The 23,973-nt window shown below is 27.5% G+C and overlaps 1 protein-coding gene across 1 annotated transcript in view; it reads left to right on the top strand.

Moving 5' to 3' along the window:
- The window catches only part of Eip74EF (Ecdysone-induced protein E74), a 40,053-nt gene extending 23,152 nt beyond the window's left edge, over positions 1-16,901 (top strand). Inside the window, exons 2-5 of the mRNA XM_065502763.1 lie at positions 5,175-5,597; positions 5,768-5,980; positions 15,052-16,012; positions 16,822-16,901. Coding sequence (XP_065358835.1) covers positions 5,175-5,597; positions 5,768-5,980; positions 15,052-15,812 — 1,397 coding nt within the window. The 3' untranslated portion in view covers positions 15,813-16,012; positions 16,822-16,901. The remainder of the gene's footprint in view (positions 1-5,174; positions 5,598-5,767; positions 5,981-15,051; positions 16,013-16,821) is intronic.
- The last annotated feature ends 7,072 nt before the right edge of the window (positions 16,902-23,973 follow it).

Raw genomic sequence — 23,973 nt, 5'->3', positions numbered from 1 at the left:
TTTATTAAGAATTTTTTTTTAATTTTTCTATAAAAAAAGTTTTCAGCTCAAACCAAAAATATTCAAGAAATTTCAAATTGAAGTTTTGGTGTGATCATAAGTATTATTCGTACCTAGTTATAAATATATTTAGAGAAGTATACAATTAAAAAGTAGAAAAATCTTTAAATTTTGTTTTATATAAATAAAATTTAGAGCATATTTACAACTCCCTATTTCATATTTGTTTTTTTTAAATCCATTATGTGTTTCTTGATATCCCTTTAAACGGCATTATATAGTTGCTGGAAATTTGTTTTTATGTCAGCCTACCTTAACTATATTTATAATAATTTTTAATTAAAAACCAAAAATGGTAGCAAATTGTAATAACGCAAAATTTGCAATTATTTTTTCAAAGTGTTCAGTTATATTTTTATTTATTATTATTATTATTATTTTTAAATAAAGGTTAATTGTTTACAAACAACTTCAAGGGTAAGCAACACCACCAACTATAAAATAAAACATCCATTCAAAACAACAGCAAATTTTTTCTAAGAAATCATGACTAACACGTGACAGTATTTTGGTTAAAACTACCAACAACTGAACAAAACAAAATTTGCAAACAAAAATATAATAATTGCATTGTTTTTTTGTTTTTCTTTTTTTGTTTTGTCAAAAGACACTTACTAGTATTTTATATGAATGATTGTAATCTATTATGAAATATAATTAAATTGAAACTGTGTATTGAACAAATGTACGTGCTGCTCATTTTTAAAAACAAAAAAACCTTTGTAGAAGGTGCTTTTGGTTTTAGCAACAGATTTTTTGTGTATAAGCTCACGATTTTTTGTTTAACAGTAACTTAAAAGACACACACAAATTATATTTATAAATTATGTTGAAGAATTTAAACAAATAATAATAATAATAATAATGATCATTTGATATCAAAAGCAGAAATATTTTAGAAATTATCAGAGATATTTTATGTGAGTTTATACAATTGGGGTATTCGCACAGTCTACTATTTGGTCATATTGTCATAATGTCCTAATATATTATGATAGTTTAATCAAATTTTAGTTGTGTTTCAAACAAAAAAGTTCTAAACTAATAAGACTATTTGAACTATGTTTATTGTTTTGTCATAAAATAATACGTTTTTTGTTTAAAACACAACAACAACAATTATTATAATATGTATATTATGACATTATGACAATATGGCTAATAGCAGACCGTGTGAATACCCCAAATGTAAATGTATGTATATTAGTTCCTTTTAACTCCTACAAGGAGCATAGGGCCGTTGGTATCGGTAATCAGGGTTCATTTCAGACGAATGACTGCTTAAGCCATAGCGTGCGATCCTGGTATTGGGGCTGCCCACATCGCATCCAGACATGCAATTTTTCAGGGAGTTAGTCCATGTGGGCAACAGGATTATTATTTCAAATGTTTTTAATTACTACTTTTAATTTAAAATTGTTCAAAATATATTGGTAGAGATATTTCTGTTGTAGATATTTTTTGCCTATACAGAAAAAGTCTTTAGAAACTTTTTCTAATCCTAAATGCTTTTTTAATGAGTTTAATAATTTGTTGATTAAAAAAAATAATATTTAATTTTTAAAAACAATGTTCAATTTTATTCAGTTTCAATGGTTTTTAATTAATTCCTATTTAAAAAAACCCCAACAAACAAAATTAATAAATTTACATAAACTTTGAGATTAAAAAATTTATTGTTTTATTTACATTAAAAAATGCATTAAGAAAAAATTCCTAACATGCATTTTAATTTTGTTGGAGTTAATTTAAATCTTTTTTTATTTGGACACTTTTTATGTGAAAATAAAAACAATTTACATTTAACTAAACCAAACCAAAGCAAAGCAAACTTACTGGCAAAGCAGCAATAGCAAACAGACAAACTAACAACAAAGACAACAACAATAGCTTACAACATGCAATAATAATGCAACCAACAAAGCATAAATTGTAAAAACGAGTGAATTGCTGCTGCTGCTGCTAAATAAATGCATACATACAAACAAACTCGTACCTTAGACTCGTGCACACTATGCCGACTACGACAACGAGCCTTGACCTGATTTCTCTTCCTCTCTCGCGGCCAATTGTTGTTCTTGTTGTTGTAGTTATAGTTATAGTTGTATTTGTAATTAAACCACATGATGGGATCGGTAGTGTGGTGGAGTATTTTGGGGAGGCTCGCTACTTGTGTTCCAACACACACACTTAAACTCACATGGAGAGTCAAAAGCGTTTTACAACAATTTGTTTTTGTACACTAGCGTACTTACGACTGCCTCTTAGTGTAGTTGTTGTTGGTACTTGTGCACTATCGCTGCAATCACAAGCATCCGCTGTTTTTGTTACTTGTAAAGCACTACCAACAGCTACAGCAACATCAGTGCAAATAAACTTTAAGCATTTTTAGGTTAAAAATGGGGGGCTTGGACAGAAGAGGGCATTTAGGAGAGGGTGTTGTGTGTGTGTGTGTCTACTACAGGTACTACATGTATGTTTGTACATACGAACAAACCGTTGAAGGGGCTGAATGAGTTAAAACTTTATTGCAAATTTTATATGATTTTTGTTTTGGATTTTCGCACAACAAAAAGCAGCAATAATGAACAATAAAAAATAAGAAGAAAAAACAGCCTTTCCAACAATATTCATACTCGTACTCCTTAGTACATGTACAACCTGGCTGGCTGTTGAAATTGAAAATGACGAGATGTTTGGCTGGTTGGTTTGCTGTTTTTTATTTCATTCTATTACAATGTTTTTGGCTTTTGCCTTTGAACGGCTGGGTTTGTTATTAATTTTTATTCATCTGCCAAGCCAAAGAAATCAGTGAAAATGCACTTTTACTTTTATTCAGCAAAAAAAAAAAAGAAAAAACTAAAGAAACATTTTTCCGTCGCAGTGCTGCTTCACTGCATCGCTTGCCATACATACATCGTTGTTGCATGCGGTGAAAAGCAAAAGTAAAAATTTTTGTTGTTGCAGCAACAACAAAACGTAAAAGAAAGTCACTAGTGAAATGAAAATGAAATCGAAATTAGTCATGAGGTTTTTTTTATTTAAATAGAAAAAATAATTAAACCACAGAATAATGTGGTTTATAGAGAAAAACTAAATGCATTTAAATTTTGTTTAAATAATAATAAATAAACACAAGTATTTAATAAATTAGCTATATTTTTGATAGAAATATGAGATATTGGCAAACAATTTTATGATTTTTTATTTGATTTTATTACTTTAATTAAATATTCTCCTTATACATAAGTTTTTAATGGAAATGCGATGATCCATCACAAAGCGGACAGCAGACGGATTTGTCACCTCCGATTTTAACGAAATTTACCACACTTATTATGTATTACAATCAAATTATTACCTTTCAGGTCCAAAAATATGATGTCTTTAAAATTTAAAAAAAAAATTAGAAATTTCACAAATGTGTAGATACATTACTGGACATAACTTTTAACTCTTATAATGCAGTTAATATTAACTTTGATTTTATTTGATAGATACTGTTATGAATAAAGTTCAAATCTGGCCTATAAAATTCAAAGGCCTATATCTCAAAAACCACATTATTTAAATTTTTTAATAAATTTTTAGTAAATTTATGCACCAAAATGTATTATTTTGATGGATCTCTAAACTAATAAGCTTAAACAATTTTAAAAATATATATAAACGACTTTGGTTATTAGCATTTAAATCTAAAGGAGTGGGTTTTGATATATGTTCATTAGACATGCCCTTAAAAATAGATTTGCTTTGGATGGGTCTTATATTGTTCGTTAGTAGCTAAAACTAACTACTGCAAAATTTAAGTGAAAACGGATATCTAGAACACGTGCCGGAAATCGATTAAAAGTTGTAAAATTGGGTAAATAATGGTACTTCTTCCGATATCTTAAAAAATGTCCCTATTTAAATACTGTTTTTTGAACATTTTCAATAAACCTAAGCTTCTAGAGAAAATTATCTTTCTAACAAGGCATGTCTAATGTTCATACATACATATATCTCAAAAACCACTGCCTTAAAAATGTTCATAAAATTATCTAATAATAAGAAAAGCCCTTTGTATATTTGTAAAAACTTTTGTGAAATTTAAAATTGGTTTTTATTTTTAAAACGTCATATTTTTGGACCTGAAAGGGAAATATTCAAAGAGTCTGTGTCTCGCTTTCCTTTGAAAGTTTTTATATCCCAAGCGATATCTTTAAGTGAAAATTTAACAATGGTTTTGTAATTGTAGCAAAAACCAAATACATTTAAAAGTTCACTCAAATTCCTCGAATGGGATATAGAAACTGTAACTGTAGAATTTCGTTATGAAAACATAAAATTTCTTAAACATTTTTAGATATGTCCCAAAAAATGTATTTTAATACCTTAAAACATTGTCAGTAAAATTAATCTAAAACAAAAACAAAAACAAAAAAGTATTAGTAGCACGATTATATACAAATAACCTAGTGTTGGTAGCAGTTATCCTTTTCTAAATCAAAGTATTTGATATTGTTAGAGCGTTGATAGTTACAGAATATTGCATCATTTAAAGGGGGGTCAGACGGCATGTATTGTTTGTGTTTTGTGCCATGTATTGGGACATTTTTCCATATGTAAACATATACATACCGTGTGATCCATATGAAACTTTGTGTATGTAAAATACATGTGTATTACTCGTGACATTTTTGGCAATTAGGGCATGTTCTATTTTCGTGTGTATAACAGTGTTGTATTTTGAAATACAACACTGTGTGAGTGCAAAATAAAAAACAAAACAAAAAAGAGTAAAGAAAAATCATAACAAAATAAATTTCATTGCATTAAATATATTTATTGTGATTTAAAAATGTTTTAAATAAATATATTGTTAAAAACAACAAACTTATAAACTAATAGAGGTTATGTCACATGCAATTACATATATACGTTTGAACGTGGAAATTATGAATCGTATGTATAACGTGAATTTTGACATACACATGGAATTCCATATGTATCGAATACATGTCCCAATACACAAGCAATACCCCTATTAGTTTAGTATATGTCAAAATAATTAAAAGTCTATAAATTATATTCAAATTATTAATTCCTTTTTTTAATTTATCTTCTTGCAGATACAGAAATTCCTATTATCAAACAATCAACAAGTCCGGGACCTCATTTGCAACACCTGCCACCACATCATCAACAACAAACGCCTCATCCACAACAGCAGCAACAACAGCCACATGTGACAACACAACAGCAGACCACAAATCAAACATCGTTCACGGGATCAACCACTGTCATTAATATTAAATCAGAACAAAATGTTTTGACCTCACCACAACATCAACAGCAGCAGCAACAACAACAACAGCAGCAGCAACAGCAACAGTCGCAACATGGTGCCGTCAATTTGCAACATGGCAGCTTAACAGGACCCAATACCAATTTACAGTCATTGAATATACCACACCGGCCACTGTTGCATAATTTGCTAAGCGGTGGATCACTGCATACAACACATCACAGGAGTTATGGTGCAGGAACAACAGGTAGTTTATACAAATCGTGTTAATTTTCTTCCGTCTTCATTTGTTGTATGTGTGTCTTTAAAAATAATTCTTAATGTCCTCTAGAAAAAAAAAACAAAACCTATTTAAACCACCAGAAACCCTTATTTCCCATTTTTTTCTTTTATCTTTTTCACTTGTGTAAATAACAGGTTCATTTCCTCCAAGTCCGGCCGATAGTGGGGTTTCCGATGTCGATAGTTCTAGTTCAGGTGGCCAACCGTGCAGTGATGAGCTTAAGGCTCGTCTTGGTTTGCCACCACATTGTAATACGCATTCAAACCATTTAACATCGGGCACATTTCTACATCCGAATCTATATCAAAATTCTCAAATAAGGAATATTTGGAATCGTGGTGTTGGAAGTGAGTAAAACCTTATTCAAAATTATTGTTATAGTGTAAAGTGTAAAATGTAAAAATATTGTTTTTGGACTAGGCAATTTCTATGGGATGGTTGGTTTATATAAATGTTTAATATGGTTAAATACTACGAGAAAAAAATATAAGAACACAACATGTTTTCAAAAAAAAAAAAAAATAAATGAATACACACGTGTGTGTATATAAAACAAATTTAAAAATATTTTTAAAATATGGCTTACAACCAGTCTTATTTGAGAATTTATTACTAACAATTATAATCGAAAAAGTTAATTAATAATAAACTGAGTTGTAAATAAATCCTGGTGGCATTTAAGAAAAACGTGAAAATATTTCACATACATTTGTATGAGTATGAGTATGTAAAAAAACTGCAATAAAATTACTACCGCAAAAGTGAAATTAAAATTTATTTCCATTTTACTAAAAAATCTAACATCATTAAATGTGTATGTAAAAATTCTATATACATACATTCGTACAATATGTATTTTAATTTTAAATACAGGTTTATTTCTGTAGTTAACATCATTTCTATATAAATATTTTTGTATATATCGATGGCTTAATATAGAAAGGTCGTATCTCGTTTTTTTTACAAAATCCGGTTTTTACATATTCTGGTAGACAAAACTCAAAGAGACCTTCCTTGAAAAATTCAGTTTCCTATGTTGACGAATAACAGATTTACAGTAATTATAAAAAAGCCCTAACTCATTTAAAAAATCGTTTAAAAGAAAAACCCCTAACTCATTTAAAGTTGAATGCACTTTTTTACTTTTCTAAAAATATTTTTGATATATTACAAATTTTTAGTTGTTTTTTTTTTTCAATTTCACTTTCTGATATTATTGAGTTTTTTCCTTCTCATGTAAAGTAACTAAAAGTTGAGATAAGACCTTTCTATATGTATGTTATAATTTTGTATATTGTTATTTCCTTGTATACTATATATGTATATCCGTATGGAAAATAATGCTGTTCTATAATTAATATCGGGTTCTTTTAAATACATTTGTATGTTAAAAGCTGAATCTGTACATTTCCCAAAAAAAAATATATGTTTGTTTTTAAACATATTTTTATTCACGAGTACTGTTTACGTTTTGTATCTGCATATGTATGAAATTAATTAATTAATTTATATATTCCTGTACTTGTCAGATAAAAAACTCAAATCAATAACAAATAATACAAGATTTTTTGAGATTTGTTTGTAAATTTGCAGTTAAACTATCCTAATGTGAAAAACGTTATTTTAAATTTCAATTAAAAATAGATTTGAAATATGCGGATTTCGAGGAAATTTGTTTATTTTATTTGTTTGCTATTTTGGGCCAAAACTCCAAACGTTATCGAAGTTTGTCGACCCTGGGGAATCGAAATAATAACCAATCAAATATTACAACCTACTACCCATGGTGAAGAGTATAACATCGAATACATATATATGTTTTAGTTTAGACATTTTCTTCTTTTCAAAAAATAGCCACAAACTAGAACTAATAAACTTTGTTCTAGATAAAATTAATAGTAAATCACACTTAATTAAACAGGATAATTTGTTATTTCTTAATTTGTTTATTCTTAAATTGTGTATTTATAATTTTTTTTTATTAAATTTGATTGTGACGTTATAATTAAAAAATAACTACAAATACTGGTTTTATAAATAAATAACAGTAAATTTAATAATTTTTATAAATATTTACTATTTGAAAAAAATCAAACACACGTAAGAATCCAGTATTTTTTTATTTATTGACAATTTTTTCAAAATTTGTTTAAAAAAAGATGACATTCTTCTAGCATCAATTTAACAACTTGAAATTAATTTAATTAATTAATTCCATGCAAAACATGTATGTACATTTTAAAAAAATAACATTACTACTACATATTTTATTAAAAATAAAACTTAATGAAATTTTAAATAGATTACGACATACCTACTAAAATTTATTGGAATCTTAATAATTTGCTATTAAATTGAGTTGATTTAGATGAATATTTTAAACATTTGTTATAAAAATAAATATATAAATATGTATGAATTAAAAATACTGGTTTTTAAAATAATATACTAAAAATACCTTTAATTATTTATAATCGGTAGTACAAAGTAGTTTTCAAAAATTTTTAAATTTATTTATTAAGACTGACTCATTTATTTTGGGGTTTCCTTAAAGTTTATTTTCAGTTTTTGTATACATACATACCTACTTATGTACATTTAATTTTCTTAAACGTGTAATTCCTTTAAACAAAAAAAGAAACAAAATATCTTTGAAATTACTAAAATAAACGCTATACAATGGTATTGAATGGATGATTAAGTCTTCTCTTACCCTTTAGTCGTATATATTGGGCAAAACTAACAACAAACTTAACTAATGTCTCACTAAACTAATACGATTATAATGAAAAGAAAGAAGAAGAAAAAAACAAAGGAACGAACAAACTAATGGACGGACGGAAAGACAGACATGGATACATACAAACAAACAGTCAAACAACCAAACAAATGTTAAACGAGTATTAAATGCAGCAAATGTGCATACATACATTCAAACATGCATATTTATTTAGCATCATTGTACCCTACGCCATCAAGGTGGGGAGTTGCTGATGTTTGAAACGTGCAAAAATATTATTCCAATACCGACATGTAATTTTCCCATCTGCTCATGTAAACCTTGTAGTGAAGGTACAAGTCCATTATTCAATTCCGTTCATTATTGTCAATTCCGTAGTTTTTATTCCGATCGATTTCGTTTTAGGTTCTTCAGATTCCGTGTAATTTATTAATTGCAAAAATATTTAATAATTCTGTATTTCTGATTTTAATTTGATAGCGTTTTTATACCCCTGACCTTCGTGAGAAGTGTATATCGATGGCTTAATATAAAAAAGGCGTAACTAATTTTTCTTTTTTTCAAAAATATCAATGAAAAATAGGCTGATATTAAATAACTTCATTAAAATAAAAAATAAATTTTAAATGAGAAATAAAATATGATGTCTCTTCTTATTAAAAATTGCATTAAAACTTATTTTGTGTCTAAAATTTTATGGATTTTATTAAGTTTTTTCCTTCTCTTGTAAAGTAACAAAAATTCGAGTTACGCCTTTTTTATATTAAGCCATCGATATATAAGTTTGTCATTCCGTTTGTAATTTCCACAATATAATTTTCCGACCCTATAAAGTATATATATATATTTTGGATCCTAATAGATAGCGGAGTCGATTAAGCCATGTCCGTCTGTCTGTCTGTTGAAATCAACTTTCCGAAGCCCCCAAATAACTTACATTCACGATTCATACATGAATATCTCCGGAATTCTTCCGGCTCGGTTGCTATTTAAAAACGAGAAAATCGGTCCACACATGGCTGAGATATAAAAATATTAAAAAAAATTAAAAAACCAAAAAAAAAAATTAAAAAACATAAGAAAATATAAAAAATACGTCGGCATAGCCGAATATAGTTCTCTTACTTGTTTATATTGAAATAAAAATGAAGTTTTTGGTACAGAAATTGAATAAAATTTTAAGAAAAACAAATAATTACATACAAACAAATATCAGTTCCACTTTGAAAACTCTAAGTGGCTTCATTCCGAAAGAAATATTCGTTTTACTTTTTGTGAAGAAGCTAATTACGGAATTAATTCCACTTTCGATCGGAATGGAATTCTGTGACAGGCCTTTTAAAGGAAAACTCTTTATACTCAAATGCACGCTGTAGGATATCATAGGGTCGGGATTGACCGTCTATACTTTCTTACATGTTTCAATAGTATTTTATTTTCCCTATTTACTAGAAATTCTAGAGTTTAGTATAAATGTACATATGTATGTGCAAGAGAGTGTGCGGGTATGTTTGCGTGTAAACATTGCAAAAACAACTAAGTTGTATCCCAGCAGTTCTAGGAGACAGTACCGAACTAGTGATTTTACCCATCATTTAGGGTGGGAGCTAGTTACTTCAATAGCCACGTGACTAGTCATTTTAACACGGGCATGTCCTAGGCAGGGGGTCAATTGTCTCTTTTTGATTACAATGGGACTGTCTAATAGCTGGTCCAAAGTAGGCAACGCATTGGATTCACAAACTGGTTACATAGCGTCAGTTACATTGCTAGCTTTGTAACTAGTTACTTGATCAGCTACTTGACTAGTTATTTTAACACGTGCATGTCCTAAGCAGGGGGTCAATTGACCCTTTTGATTACAATGTGACTATCGGATAGCTGATCGAAGGTAGTCAACGCTTCTGGTGGGTAAAATAAACTGCAGTACAAAAAAAAGTTTAAATTGACTTCACCATAGGTTACTAAGAGACACTAAAGTGACTATTGACTTCATGCTATGTTACATGCGATATCAGTATACTTAAGCAAAAATAAAAATAAACTGTATGAGAATTATATTAACACAATCTGTAAAAAAACAGTTTGTACGAATTACTCACAAAACGTTTAAAGTGACTACACTCTAGATTACTTAGAGACACTTAAGTGACAATTGTCTTCACGCTAGATTACTTGGGATGCATAAAGTAACCAATTGTCTTCTCTCTGCACTACAAAGTGCACACACGTGTCAAATGACCAAAATATATAAAATGGAGTCAGCCAAGTGATAAGACATTTGTGACAATTACTGTCTTTAAGGGATACATTGACTACTTGCTTAACCCAGCAGTACAAACTGGTTTTTTACAAATTGTGTTAATATAATTCTCATACAGTTTATTTTTATTTTTGCTTAATTATACTGATATCGTATGTAACATAGCATGAAGTCAATAGTCACTTTAGTGTCTCTTAGTAACCTATGGTGAAGTCACTTCAAACCTTTTTTTTGTACTGCAATTTATTTTACCCACCAGAAGCGTTGACTACCTTCGATCAGCTATCCGATAGTCACATTGTAATCAAAAGGGTCAATTGACCCCCTGCTTAGCACATGCATGTGTTAAAAAAACTAGTCAAGTAGCTGATCAAGTAACCAGTTACAAAGCTAGCAAGTTAACTGACGCTATGTAACCAGTTTGTGAATCCAATGCGTTGCCTACTTTGGACCAGCTATTAGACAGTCCCATTGTAATCAAAAAGAGACAATTGACCCCCTTCCTAGGACATGCCCGTGTTAAAATGACTAGTCACGTGGCTATTGAAGTAACTAGCTCCCACCCTAAATGATGGGTAAAATCACTAGTTCGGTACTGTCTCCTAGAACTGCTGGGAACTGCTGGGATGTATCTACATATGTATGTTTTTATACGTATGTATGTATGTATGTATGTATGTATGTATGTATGTATGTTTGGATGTGTACATTAAATGAACGACTTTGCTGCACTTAATGTTTGTACTCGTATTGTTGTTGTTCGCTGTTTTTTTTAAAATATTATTATTGAACGAAACATACGTCGGTATGTTGTATTATTGTTGTTGCTTTTGTTTCTATTCATATATACACATGTACATATGTATGAATGTATGAATCTGTGGTCATCGACACATTGCCTTTGCACAAATTCTGAAGGTCACAACCACATGCATCCCTGCATGCACACGGATAGTCATTGTTTAATGGTGTTGAAGCGAAAAAATAAAACACTAAAAGAGTATAAAATACTGAGATGGAGAGCAAACACTGTTCGGCGAGTGAGTAAAATTTATGATGCATACAATACAGGGGCTCCAAATGAAAACTGCATTTGTATTGGCGGTTTGTTTTGTTTTGGGGCTCTCATTTAAAAACTCTCTGTTTGCATAAAAACGAGTGCAAGTAGATATGTACGTGTGTTATCTTAGTGTTGGTGCATTGTTTTTTTTTACCAACCTGATGCGTTTGTTCCCTTAACCCTCTTCCCCATTTCATAAAGATTGTGGAGCTTAATAATTGTTGGTGTATGAGCATTCCAGATTGTTTCTGTATTTGTAGTGTTTATTTATTCATTAAAGAAATCATTTTCATGCTCACACTCTCTTTTTTGCTGCTCTGTTAGTATAATTTTTTATATGTATGCATTCTTGTTTAAGCGAGAGTAATACTAACTAAAATGTTTACTTTTTTTATTTCGTTTCGTTTTGTTTTGTTTTTAAAAATATAAATTACTCTGTGTTGTTGTTGGTGCTGTTGTGCACAAGAATTGCAAAAACACTTTTATTTTTATTGCAGTATATTTTGTAACATTCCTCGTTAATTTTGACGCCGGATGTAAACCAACAAAACGAGAAATGTTCGTATGTAGAAATCCAACATACACAGATACTCGTACGTACATACATACAATACATATGTATGTATGTACGTACGTACGTACGTACGAACGAACGAACGAGTGTAAATGAACAAATAATAAAAACATGAAAAGCTTGAAAAGCCACTAGCAGAATTATTTCGTACATATTACCTAAATGCGTGTAGCTTTGTGTCACTTAAACGACGTAAACCTATTAAGAAATCAATATTGAAAAAGGGAATTTTTATGCAAAGAGATACCAGATATCTGAATGCACCCTTTTCGAAACTTGTTCTTTTAGGAAAATATATCACACCAGGGATGGGCGTTTTAGTACTTATTTTTTGAAATGGCTCAGTGAATTACTTCGTCCTTTTTAACATAAAACTTGTATGTATGTTTTTATAGTTATACTTTTATTAGCGGCTGTACCGAATCTTATATACCCTTCACCAAAGCATACTTTAAGATAAAGAATGAAAAAAAAATGTATTCCTACTGAAAAAATAAGGTTGAAAATAAAATTGTATGATAAAAAAATTTTATAAAATTTGTTCAGACTATCTTAAATTTTAATTCGAATTTGAGTTTGTCAGATTTACAAAAGTTTTTAATTTGTTATTTATTTCCGATATTTCGCTTGTCTATTGTGTAGCATCTTCAGGGAAAACATTGACATTTAACAATATAAATATTAATCTTTGAAATATCTATCACTAGATAACCATATTGTATGTATTTATGACTTATTAATCCAAATATATGTAGATAAAATTATGACAAAAATCGAGGTAGTCGTAATTTTTTGCATATATCTCAGCTATTTTGCTATTTTCTCGATTTAAATTCAATATACAGATGGACAGACTGCTATGGCTATATCGACTCCGCTATCTACAGCGATCCAGAATATATGTATATACTTCATGGGGTCGCAAATGAAAAATATAGAATTTAAAAACGGTGAAGGTTATACAAATAGTACAATAAAATATTCCATAAGAAACTTTTAAGTTCAATCTACAAAGTGCCATTATGTTTGAAAAAATCATTTTGGATAAGAGTCGTCGTGCAAATGCTTGTAACGCTCAAGTTGTCGATTTGAAGCAAAGTTTTTAATTAATCGACGTCGTTGAATCTGAATAATTATTAAGAGATAACATTTTACAACCCAATATGTAACAACTACATATTAGGAGCTGCAGAACAAAATTTTGGGAAATTGATTTTTTCTAGAAGATTTCATCCCAAATATTAGTTGTGTTCGCGTACTTGATAATTTGTACAAATTATCACTGGAAGATACGGGATTCCGTTCGTTTACTTTTAAAAACTTGTAACGAGAGAGCAAGAGAGTGTTAAAAGTGACAGTTCGTAGATAGAGAACAAAAAATGTCCAGTAAAAAATATCAACATAATAGGTGTGTTCGCGTACTTTCCAGTAAGAATTATCCAGTAACTTTATTTAAGAGAGTAAAAATAAATTACTCTCAATCTGAAAAATAATCAAAAAAAAGTACGCGAACAACAATTTGTAAAAATAAGTTGTATTTTATTATAAATCAATTTAAAACATTTGTTTTGTTTTATTTTACTTATTTTCTTTGCAAAACTTGTAAATTGTATTTATTCTCAATATTTTTGTTTTCTTTACATGTGCAACCATGTTCTAAACATATTTTTTATGTTGATATTTTTTACTGGACAAAAAATGTCCAGTAAAAATATCATGTTCACTATCTACGAACTGTCACTTTTAACACTCTCTTGCTCTCTCGTTACAAGTTTTTAAAAGTAAACGAACGGAATCTCGTAACTTCCAGTGATAATTTGTACAAATTATTACAAATTATCAAGTACGCGAACACAACTAATATCACATAATTTACAAGTTTTGTAAAGAAAAGAAGTAAAATAGCCCAAAACAAACATTTTAAATTAATTTTTAATGTTACTTTTCAGATTGAGAGTAATTTATTTTTACTCTCTAAAATAAAGTTACTGGATATTTTTACTGGAAAGTACGCGAACACACCTATTATTAAAATACCAAGAAAATCAATTTGTAAAAAGAAATTCGAAAAAGTATTTTTAGTTCTGCTGCTGCTCATATACTGTGCTTCCGGATTGTACAACCCTCGATTTCGGAACAAGCCTTCGATTTTATTTATGCACTTAACGATGACGTACATACATATGTATGTATTTAAAATAGGAATGGGGTTTTCAGAAATGTTTAAAATAAATTTATGAATCCACTTAAATACTATATTTTTTTGTAATTTTTTGGAAATGCCTTTATGTTTTATGGCGCATTTTAAAATGATTGAAACTGAATTCAATAATGCCGACATGATTAAAGTCAAAAAAATTATAATTAGCACTGACTCGAAATAATAAATAAAAATGTATCTAAAATGACAATAGGTGATATTTATAATTAAATTTTAGTGAAATTTTATTTTAAATTTTATCTGCAGCTAATTCCAGAATCCTTCCATTGGCAACCTATTCGGTTGTTGCATTGCATTGCAACTCGTATTTTATCTGTAGGTATTTCTAGACCTTTGTTCTATTATTCGAAGATATTTTTAGTTTTGGGCTTTTTATTTAAATTCATCTATAACTCGATGTTTTGCAGTCTTAAAAATAACCGATGGTTTCACACAAAGTCCAAGGCAGTAAATTACATAAACAATTTATAAATATTATTTATTGAAATAAAAAACATTTAATTTCCCTCCCTTATTTCTCTTTCTCTCTCTCTTTCTTTTATCCCCACTTGTACATATAGTGCCCGAAAATTACTATTTACCTTTAACCACCAATGGCGGCAATACTTCCAGTAATGGTCCAATTGGTAATAACAATGTTTCCTGCAGTTCTACGGCGCCGAATGGTCTAACCAGCAATGGTTCATATACGGGCGCGCCTTACTTTACAACTCCATCTCCGCCTCGTTCAAATGTCGGTTTGGCTTCACATCATTCCCTACATCCACATCAACAGCATGCTTTGCATACGCACCAGCAGCATTCCTCCGTCTCTAATCCAACGGTCGGCTCGACCAGCAATGGCGTTCTGTCCACTAACGGCGTATTAACACACCAACAAAGTGTTATACAACCGGCCACATCGAGTGTTAACTATGATCTCTCCTACATGCTAGAGTTGGGCGGTTTCCAGCAGCGCAAAGTTAAAAAGCCCCGCAAACCCAAAATCGAAATGGGCGTTAAACGGCGCAGTCGAGAAGGTTCCACCACCTATCTGTGGGAGTTTCTACTTAAACTTCTACAAGACCGCGAATACTGTCCACGTTTCATAAAGTGGACGAATCGTGAGAAGGGTGTCTTCAAGCTGGTTGATTCAAAGGCCGTTTCACGCCTATGGGGCATGCATAAGAACAAGCCCGACATGAACTACGAGACAATGGGACGAGCTTTACGCTACTACTATCAAAGAGGCATATTGGCGAAGGTGGATGGTCAACGTTTGGTCTATCAATTTGTTGATGTACCCAAAGACATTGTGGAAATTGATTGTAATGGTGTTTAAATTTTTGAAAACAAGCCAAAAATAATAGAAAGAAAAAATGAACAGATTGATATAAAAATAGAAAGGAGACCAAGCAAATTAAGATGTATCGGACCATTTGATGATTGAACAAAGTCGTTACTGTACAAATTGGTTAACAACAATAAAACAAACCAAATTCTCTAATAGTAACCAATCATTAAACACGATCCCCAAAATAGGTAAGTTAGAAAATAAATAAAATAAACTTTATTTCAAGTTCAAACAAATACATATTTTCGAGTAATATTGAATATTGGCCTAGCTTTGGAAATGTTCAATACAGAAAGTAAAACAAATTTTGGAAAATAGTAAAAGTAGCAGACAAACGAACAGACTGAATACGAAATGGCTGAAAAAACCCCTGGTGGATAGCCCTTATTAAAGTACCCATAATATGTATTACATAAACGATAGTTTATAGGTTTTGATAAAAAAAAAAGTTTTCTCAATAATTTCTCGGGTAAAACACTCGAAAACAGCTATCGAAAGCGACAAGAGAATGTGCTCCTAGAGCTCACCTGTCGCTCAGTTTTTTTTTTTTGTAAAACAAACCTTCGAGAAATTTTGAAGCATCGATAATTTCTCGAACAAATTTGTTTCGAAATTTTAACGAAAAAAAAACGTATTATCGACAAATTATCGAGGATTACAATTTTTTGAAATTTTCGATGTTTTCTCGAACATTTTTATTTCGAAATTTCTTCATTTTAGTGAATAATCTTTATTTTCGAAACTCAGGTCGGGTGGGCTATGTGAAACCTACAACAACACTCGTATGTGTGATTATTTTGAGTATTTTTTTTTAGATTTTTTTCTAGTTTCCGCTCTATGTGTATTTCTCTATGGGTTTAAGTACTAGGCAACCATCATTTAAATTGTTTAACAAACGATTTTGAACTCGATTTTGAATTGTATTTGTAATAATTTTAAAATGGTATATATTTTGTTACTAAACTGTGTTTTTTTTTGTCATTTCTCATACTTTTAGCTATTCTCCTATAATGGGTTAAAAACACTGGATGGTGCTGCACTATAGAAAAATACTTGCGCTTTGTGCAACAAAAACAAAAGCTCAAGCGAAATTATTTTTCTCAAAAAGTTGAAATCTATGTTTGCAACATGCTGCACATGAGTGTAGATCGAAATTGGATCATTTTCCTAACAACACAATGAAACACACACACACAAATAAGCAAAACACTAACGTTTGGACACATTTTTCAATACAAAAAGCGCCATCATTTGAGGTGTTTCCCCTGTGTATGATTGAAATGAAGATTTGCAAATATCCACATTGTATGTTAAAAGTAAAAATTCAGAAGCTAAGCTTAGAAAATTAATAGAAATACAATTCTAAAACAAAACGTATGGCCAAAAATGAAATTGGGAAAAAACAAATCTCAACTTTATTAGACAGTTAGAGCTAAAATGTATAAAGTGTTTTTTTAATTTTTTAAGAAACAATTTGTAATAATGGAAAACTATATGTGTTAATAACTTTATAAAAGTATAAAAAGAAATTGAAATTCTCCTTCTAAATTTGCTATTATAAATATTAAAATTACTTATTTTTTTGTTTTTGTAAGATATATACATACATACATATAATTAATAACAAACAATTATAAATAGTACTACATACTACATATTAATAGAGAGTGTAAATTTATTATAAACAATTAAATGTAATATTTAATAATAATAATAATAACAATAAACATGATTTAATTTGTAAGAGCAACCAACATAAAGGATTATAATACATACAGTTTTGTAATTGTAATTTCATAACAGTTTTTTATTTTTAAAAATGTAATAATTATTGTATTGTAATTGTTAATAATGTTTAAGATTTATTATTATTATTATTATTATTATTATAAAATAGTATAAATATTCTATTATATTGTTAGTTTAAATTTATATAAATATTTTTACTCCCCCCCTCCCCCTTTTTGTATTTTATTTTTCTGGTTAATCTTAAGTTTTAGTGTTTAAGTTTTCTGAGTGTAATATGTTAATATTGAATATTGATTGAGGATGATGATGATGATTAAAATTATCATTTATATGTATTTTAATAATGTAATTATTTTTATTATAATATTTTGTAAATTTTTATTTGTTTTTGTTGCTTATTTTTATTTAAAAGTAAAAGAATTTTGATTTATTTCAAATGTTGATTAATTATTTTTTTAATTTTAAAAATCGTATTTGTTTTACAAATCAATATTAAAAAAACAACAACATGCAATATTCAAAACGTTGTATAAGAATCCAAATGAAAAGAGTATAAAACTTTCTGGTTTGTTAATTCAACAAATTAAGAAAACATTTTATTCAGAAAACAAAATGTCTTCCAAACAAGTGTAAACTTCCATTAAAGTTTCTAACAAATAGAAAAGAAAACTGGGGATTCTTAAAAAATTTTAAAATTATAATAAACAATTTCAAAACCAAACAAAACAAAACTTTCATTTATAGCAAAATAATTTTTGTATTAATGTTTTGTTTTTCTGACATTACTTACCGAAATCTTACCAAGTATGGCCTGAAAATGGAATAGAAAAAAACATTTTTAGTTCAGAGCTTCAAAAGTTTAACTGATTATTATTGGGTTTATTTATACATAAAGTTCATAATACACCTACGTTTTGTTCGTTTTTATTAAACAATCCCCCAATATTTTCTTTTCTTATGTTTATACTACTATTTAAATTGTTTTTAAACCTTAAAAGCTAAATGATCTCTCATTTTATATAGTTTATATTAATGTGATATTTAAAATCCAAATATTTAACAGAAAATTAATTCCATAATCAAATTGGAAAACTACATTAAACAATTGAAAATAACCAAATTGTTCTTGTTTGAAAGGCTTAAATTGCATATATATATCTACACTATATCAAAAGTCTCAATAAAACCTATTATACTTGTTTGTGTATTTAATAATTGATTTTGAATTAAAGGAAAAAATTACATGATTCTAAAAATCGGTTTTAAACTTTTCAAAAATTCTATCAGTTCTACACTTGAGAATTTCTTAAATTCTAAATGCTAAATTCAAAAAATCATTTTACATCTTTTATATTATTTCAAAATTATATTGATTTATTAAAAATTTCGTATTCAAATATGTTTTATAATTATGCAAGTTTAAATAAAAGTTACTTTTACATTTGATAACGAAACAGTATTTGTAAAGATCAAAACGTGTTAATAAATATTTTATATTTCAGAATGTTTTTATAAAATTCTAAATAAATTCACTGCGAACATTTTAAGTTGATTGGAAATAGTTGATATTGAAATTTCAAGCCTCTTAAACGATAGAAACAATTGTTTTCTCTCAAAATTTGTGTTACTAAAATGTTTTCTTAATTTGTTTAAATAACAAAATATAAATGCATGTACATACTCTTTTTTTTTTGGAATACACATGATGGCAATAATTATTTTCTATTAAGTTTTATTTTTGTATAGCAATATTAGTTTATAAAGAAAACAAAATTGTTTAACTACATACTTCTCTTACTAAGTTTCCTATAAGACGAAATTCAAAGACTTTTTTATATATTTTTTTTTTTGGAAAACTTTCAGATCATTTTATATTTTGGAATTCCTAAACTTAATTTTAGCACTGCCTTTTTAATTTTTTTACAAAATTCAAAATTTCCTTTCGAATAAATTGATTTTTAAGAACTTTTCTCTACATTATAACTTTGTTTTTAAAATAATTAATAGTGAATTTAAACAAGTGTTTGTATATTGAAAGAAATAAATGAAAACAACTGCCCTACACTGCCCAATTTACACTCAATACAAATAATTAAATGAAAAGAAAAAACAAAACAAAAAACCGAAAAAGAAAAACGTAAACATAAACAATTTATGTAAAGTGCAATCTGTTAAGAATCTTAAGTCTATTCTTTTTTATACATACATATAAAATGAAAATAAAAAAATGTTCAAAAATTTATTTTTAAAATTTTTTGTTTGTTTTTTTTTATAATTTTTAGTGATTTGGTTTTAGTTTCTTTTTTATTATTTTGTTTTATTATTTTCTTTATATTTAACTAAAAGAAAGAATACAAAATAAAATGTTTATATATTTTAAATTGTGTAATAAAAAGTACTTTATATTATTTAAAAAATAAATTTGTTTTTCTTTTATTTTATTTTTTTTTTTTAAATGGTAGCAGTCAAACGATTTAAAAAAAAATTTCCAACATTATAAAAACTTTAAAGTATTTCATTTCTTTATAGAATTCTTAATAGGCAATTTTATGTTTCATAGAGAATCTTTGGAATAAAATAGAAATTTGCTGGTATAAGTATAATAAAAATTTTTACTTCAACCCAGATAAAAAAAGGATTTAAAAAATAATTATCCCTTCACATTGAAATGAGATAAAAGAAAATGTGATTGAGATTTGGAGCAATAGATTTTGAAATGGCAAATAACAAGACACAGTTTTTATATTGTACCGCGATAATTAATGCACCCAAACTTTAATTGGGATAAATTGATAAACAATAGGTCAGTTTCACATAGTTCTTTAATTTCGAAAATTCGAAATTATTTTTTAATAAATTTTTTCATTTTTGTTTCGACTTTTTAAATCTAATTTCATTCTAAACAAACAAATTACACTGAGCTGCAACATACAAAATATTGCAGTTAAATAAAGTAAATAAAAGAATTCCATTCCGATCGAAAGTGGATTTATTTCTTCAGAAATAGTAAAACGAAAATTTATTTCGGAATGAAACCACTTTCAGTTTTCAAAATGGAATTGATATTTCCTTGTAATTATTTGATTTTTAATTTTCCATTAATTTCTATACCAAAAACTTCAAGTTTGTTTTAAGTCAAATTAAATCAGAAATACAGAATCATTAAATATTTTTGGAATTAATAAATTACACGGAATCTGAAGAACCTGATCGATTTGAATCGATTGAGCAAAATGTGTGACAAAGACAAAATACCTAGAGCGTTTTCGAATTGATAAAAAAAATTAATATAATTTACCAAATGACAAAGACAAAATACCTAGAGCGTTTTCGAATTGATAAAAAAAATTAATATAATTTACCAAAAATAATAAGACAAGTTCAATGCGTAATATTGTTATAAACTGTTGTAATTACATATAAAGTTAATATTAAAAGAAAAATGGTGTAAGTAAGAAAACGAATTGTAAATTACATGTTTTTGTCCCATCACTTTGTGAAGATTTATATCTGACGAATATTGAAGGGAATAAATATATTAATTTTATTCTCAGTACTTTTTGCTAAAAAACTTAAAAATTTTAAAATAATATTATATTGAAAGAATTAATTTTAAATTTAAACATTTAAAATCAGCTAAGAAATTACAGCGGTATAATTCAATATAAATATTGTTGGCCATAACTCTAGATGTTGGAAGTATTTTAAAATATTTTAAAAACGCCGTTATGAAATACTCAACCTTTCTTACAACCTGTACTAAGTCAGTAATTTTATGAGTTCCACTTTTTTTATAGCAAGTAGATATTATAATTTCTTAATGTTATTATGATTAAATAATTAAACTAAACATTAGCTAAATAAATTCTTTAGAAACATTTCAATGCAAATAAATATATAAGATACACGACATTGTGTGTGAAGTCTCAGATTAGAGGTTTCCTTAGTAAAATACTTCATGAATTTTTAAACTAGTAAAATCCATAGTATTAAGAGATTTTTATTTATGATAATTAAAAATATAAATATTTTTAAAAAATATATAATACGTATTTATGTATATGAAAGTAAGAATTTATATTTACACAAAAGAAATCTCTTTCGGAAAAAGTACTTAAAAAAGAAAATACATGTACAACCTTAAAATTAGTAAAAAAAAAATAAATACAAAAATTACAAATATAAGTACAACGAAAAAAAAATATTTTATAAAAAATCAAAAAATATTAAAATAATACATATTATTACGTTAACCTTATGATTACAAGACATAACCTCAAAATACCTTAACAAATAAATGAACCTCAAAACGAAAAACCCCAAAAAATCCTTTATTATTTTTCAAATATATTTACGTCAATTAAAATCCGATTATGACATATATATATATATAAAAAATCACTTAAGTGACGAAAAATATATAACTTAATTTAATAACGGAAAGATGAATGAATAAAAAGAATACTTTAGACAAATATTAAATAAAATAGATATTTAGATATTTAAAAAAACAAAATTTATAAAAAAAAAAAAATTACAACATTTCGACCTCATACTTAATAAACAGAAATTTAATTTAAATAAAAACTGAAAATTTTGTTAATAAAAAAAATTCTAAAATTTATTACAGAAAAATAAATCATAAAATAAGTGTACAATAGTATTCTAAAACGAAACGTTTTAAAACTTGGCAAATCTATATGAACACTATTGTAAATAAAATTGTTTATGTTTTTCGCAAAAGCACACATATTTTGTATTTGTTCAAAATCAAACAAACTATATTGTAATTCACTAATTTACACTTGAAAATTAAACAGATACTCGATTACCCCGTCACTCACATAGGGGTTAAAATGTGAAATACATAGATCACAGATTAGTGACAGATTGCAGCAAATGAAAGTTGTCAGAAGATTAATAACAAAACGGATTGGTTATTTTAACGTTCTATAAAAAAGTATTCAATGGTTATGGTTTGCGAACGAGTGTGATATAAACATATTTGTCCCTCTTCGAAGCCACAATCATTTTAACATTTTGTTTGTTTGTTTTGCATTGCCATGTTACTGAAACCCAGAGGAGTTATTTTGTACATTGTATTTATACATTGTATTTCGAAAATGATTTCTTTCGAATCTGTATAATTTGTGACATACATACATTGGTTTTCATTTATTGATAATAAAAAGTCAACATTGAGGGGTTACGCAGTATGTAATACTGCATCGCTGCAGCACAATAAAAGTTTATCGTTCCAACATGCTTATTTGCCATCATTGTATTTACGTCAAACGTTTTGTAATGCAAATTCTTGTCAGTGATGCTAGAAATGTTTCAGTTTCAAAAATTTGCTGGTGATTTCATCATTGATGCACAAATGTACTACGAACACAAAATAATTCGATTGGAAAGGAAATACTTTTGAATAACAAAGTATTTAGCATAAAAATTACAATAACCCCCCTGAAAACCCAGTGTCTTAATATTTTCGGTGTAACTTTTTGGTCATAAGAAACATTTTGACACTCGCTTTTTGTAATGAACACGGACTTAGTTTATTTGAACTGTAAACAATTTATTAAAAACAAGATTTTCATAAAAATAATTGATTTCCGTTTAAAATTCGATTTTGAAACGTTTTTTCTGCTAAGCTGATGTGCATTCGCTATAAAAACGTATAATAAAATGTTTCGCAACAACATAAGAATACATATTTATCTTGGAAGATTAAAAAACTACTTAAAATTTTTTATAGAGCAGAGATTTATTTGATGTAAAATATTTTTAATAATTGAAACAACTTAACCTAGAACTGTGAATGCAATGACATATTGTTTTACAAGATATGTGTTATAAACATTTTTATTTATTATAAAATATTCCTTATAAAAATGATAATTGTTTATGTCGTCCTTAACGAAATTCCCAAAACATTTAATAGCTAGAAATATTTCAATAGCGTAGATTGCAACAAATATTTATATAAAATATATTCTTAAAGTTGTATTCCAAACATAAATTTTTATTGTAGAAAATGATTTATTATTAGTAGTCCTTTTTATTAAAAACTAGTTTTAAATGGTTTCAATATAAACACAAAATAAATACAACAAAAATGACCCCAAAAACCTCATTAGTCTTAATTTTTAAGAAACAAAAAAAGTAAATGAAAAAACGCGTTTATAAAATTTGTATCTTTAAAATTATTTAAAATATAAACAAGTTAAAATATAAGAAATGTCTAGAAAATTGTATCTTTAAGTTTTGTTATATGTCTTTAATAATAAAACAAAATATAAAATACATAACTATGTATAAAAGATTCATAAAAAAAACATGGCAGTTTTATTTTAAACCCATCAAATCATCTTGCATTCAACATTAAAGAAGTAAGTAA

The sequence above is a fragment of the Calliphora vicina genome, chromosome 3 (genome assembly GCF_958450345.1).
Source record: "Calliphora vicina chromosome 3, idCalVici1.1, whole genome shotgun sequence".
Classification (NCBI taxonomy): domain Eukaryota; kingdom Metazoa; phylum Arthropoda; class Insecta; order Diptera; family Calliphoridae; genus Calliphora; species Calliphora vicina.
The sequence above is the reverse complement of the archived record's forward strand: the minus strand, read 5'-3'. Positions and strand labels throughout refer to the sequence as shown.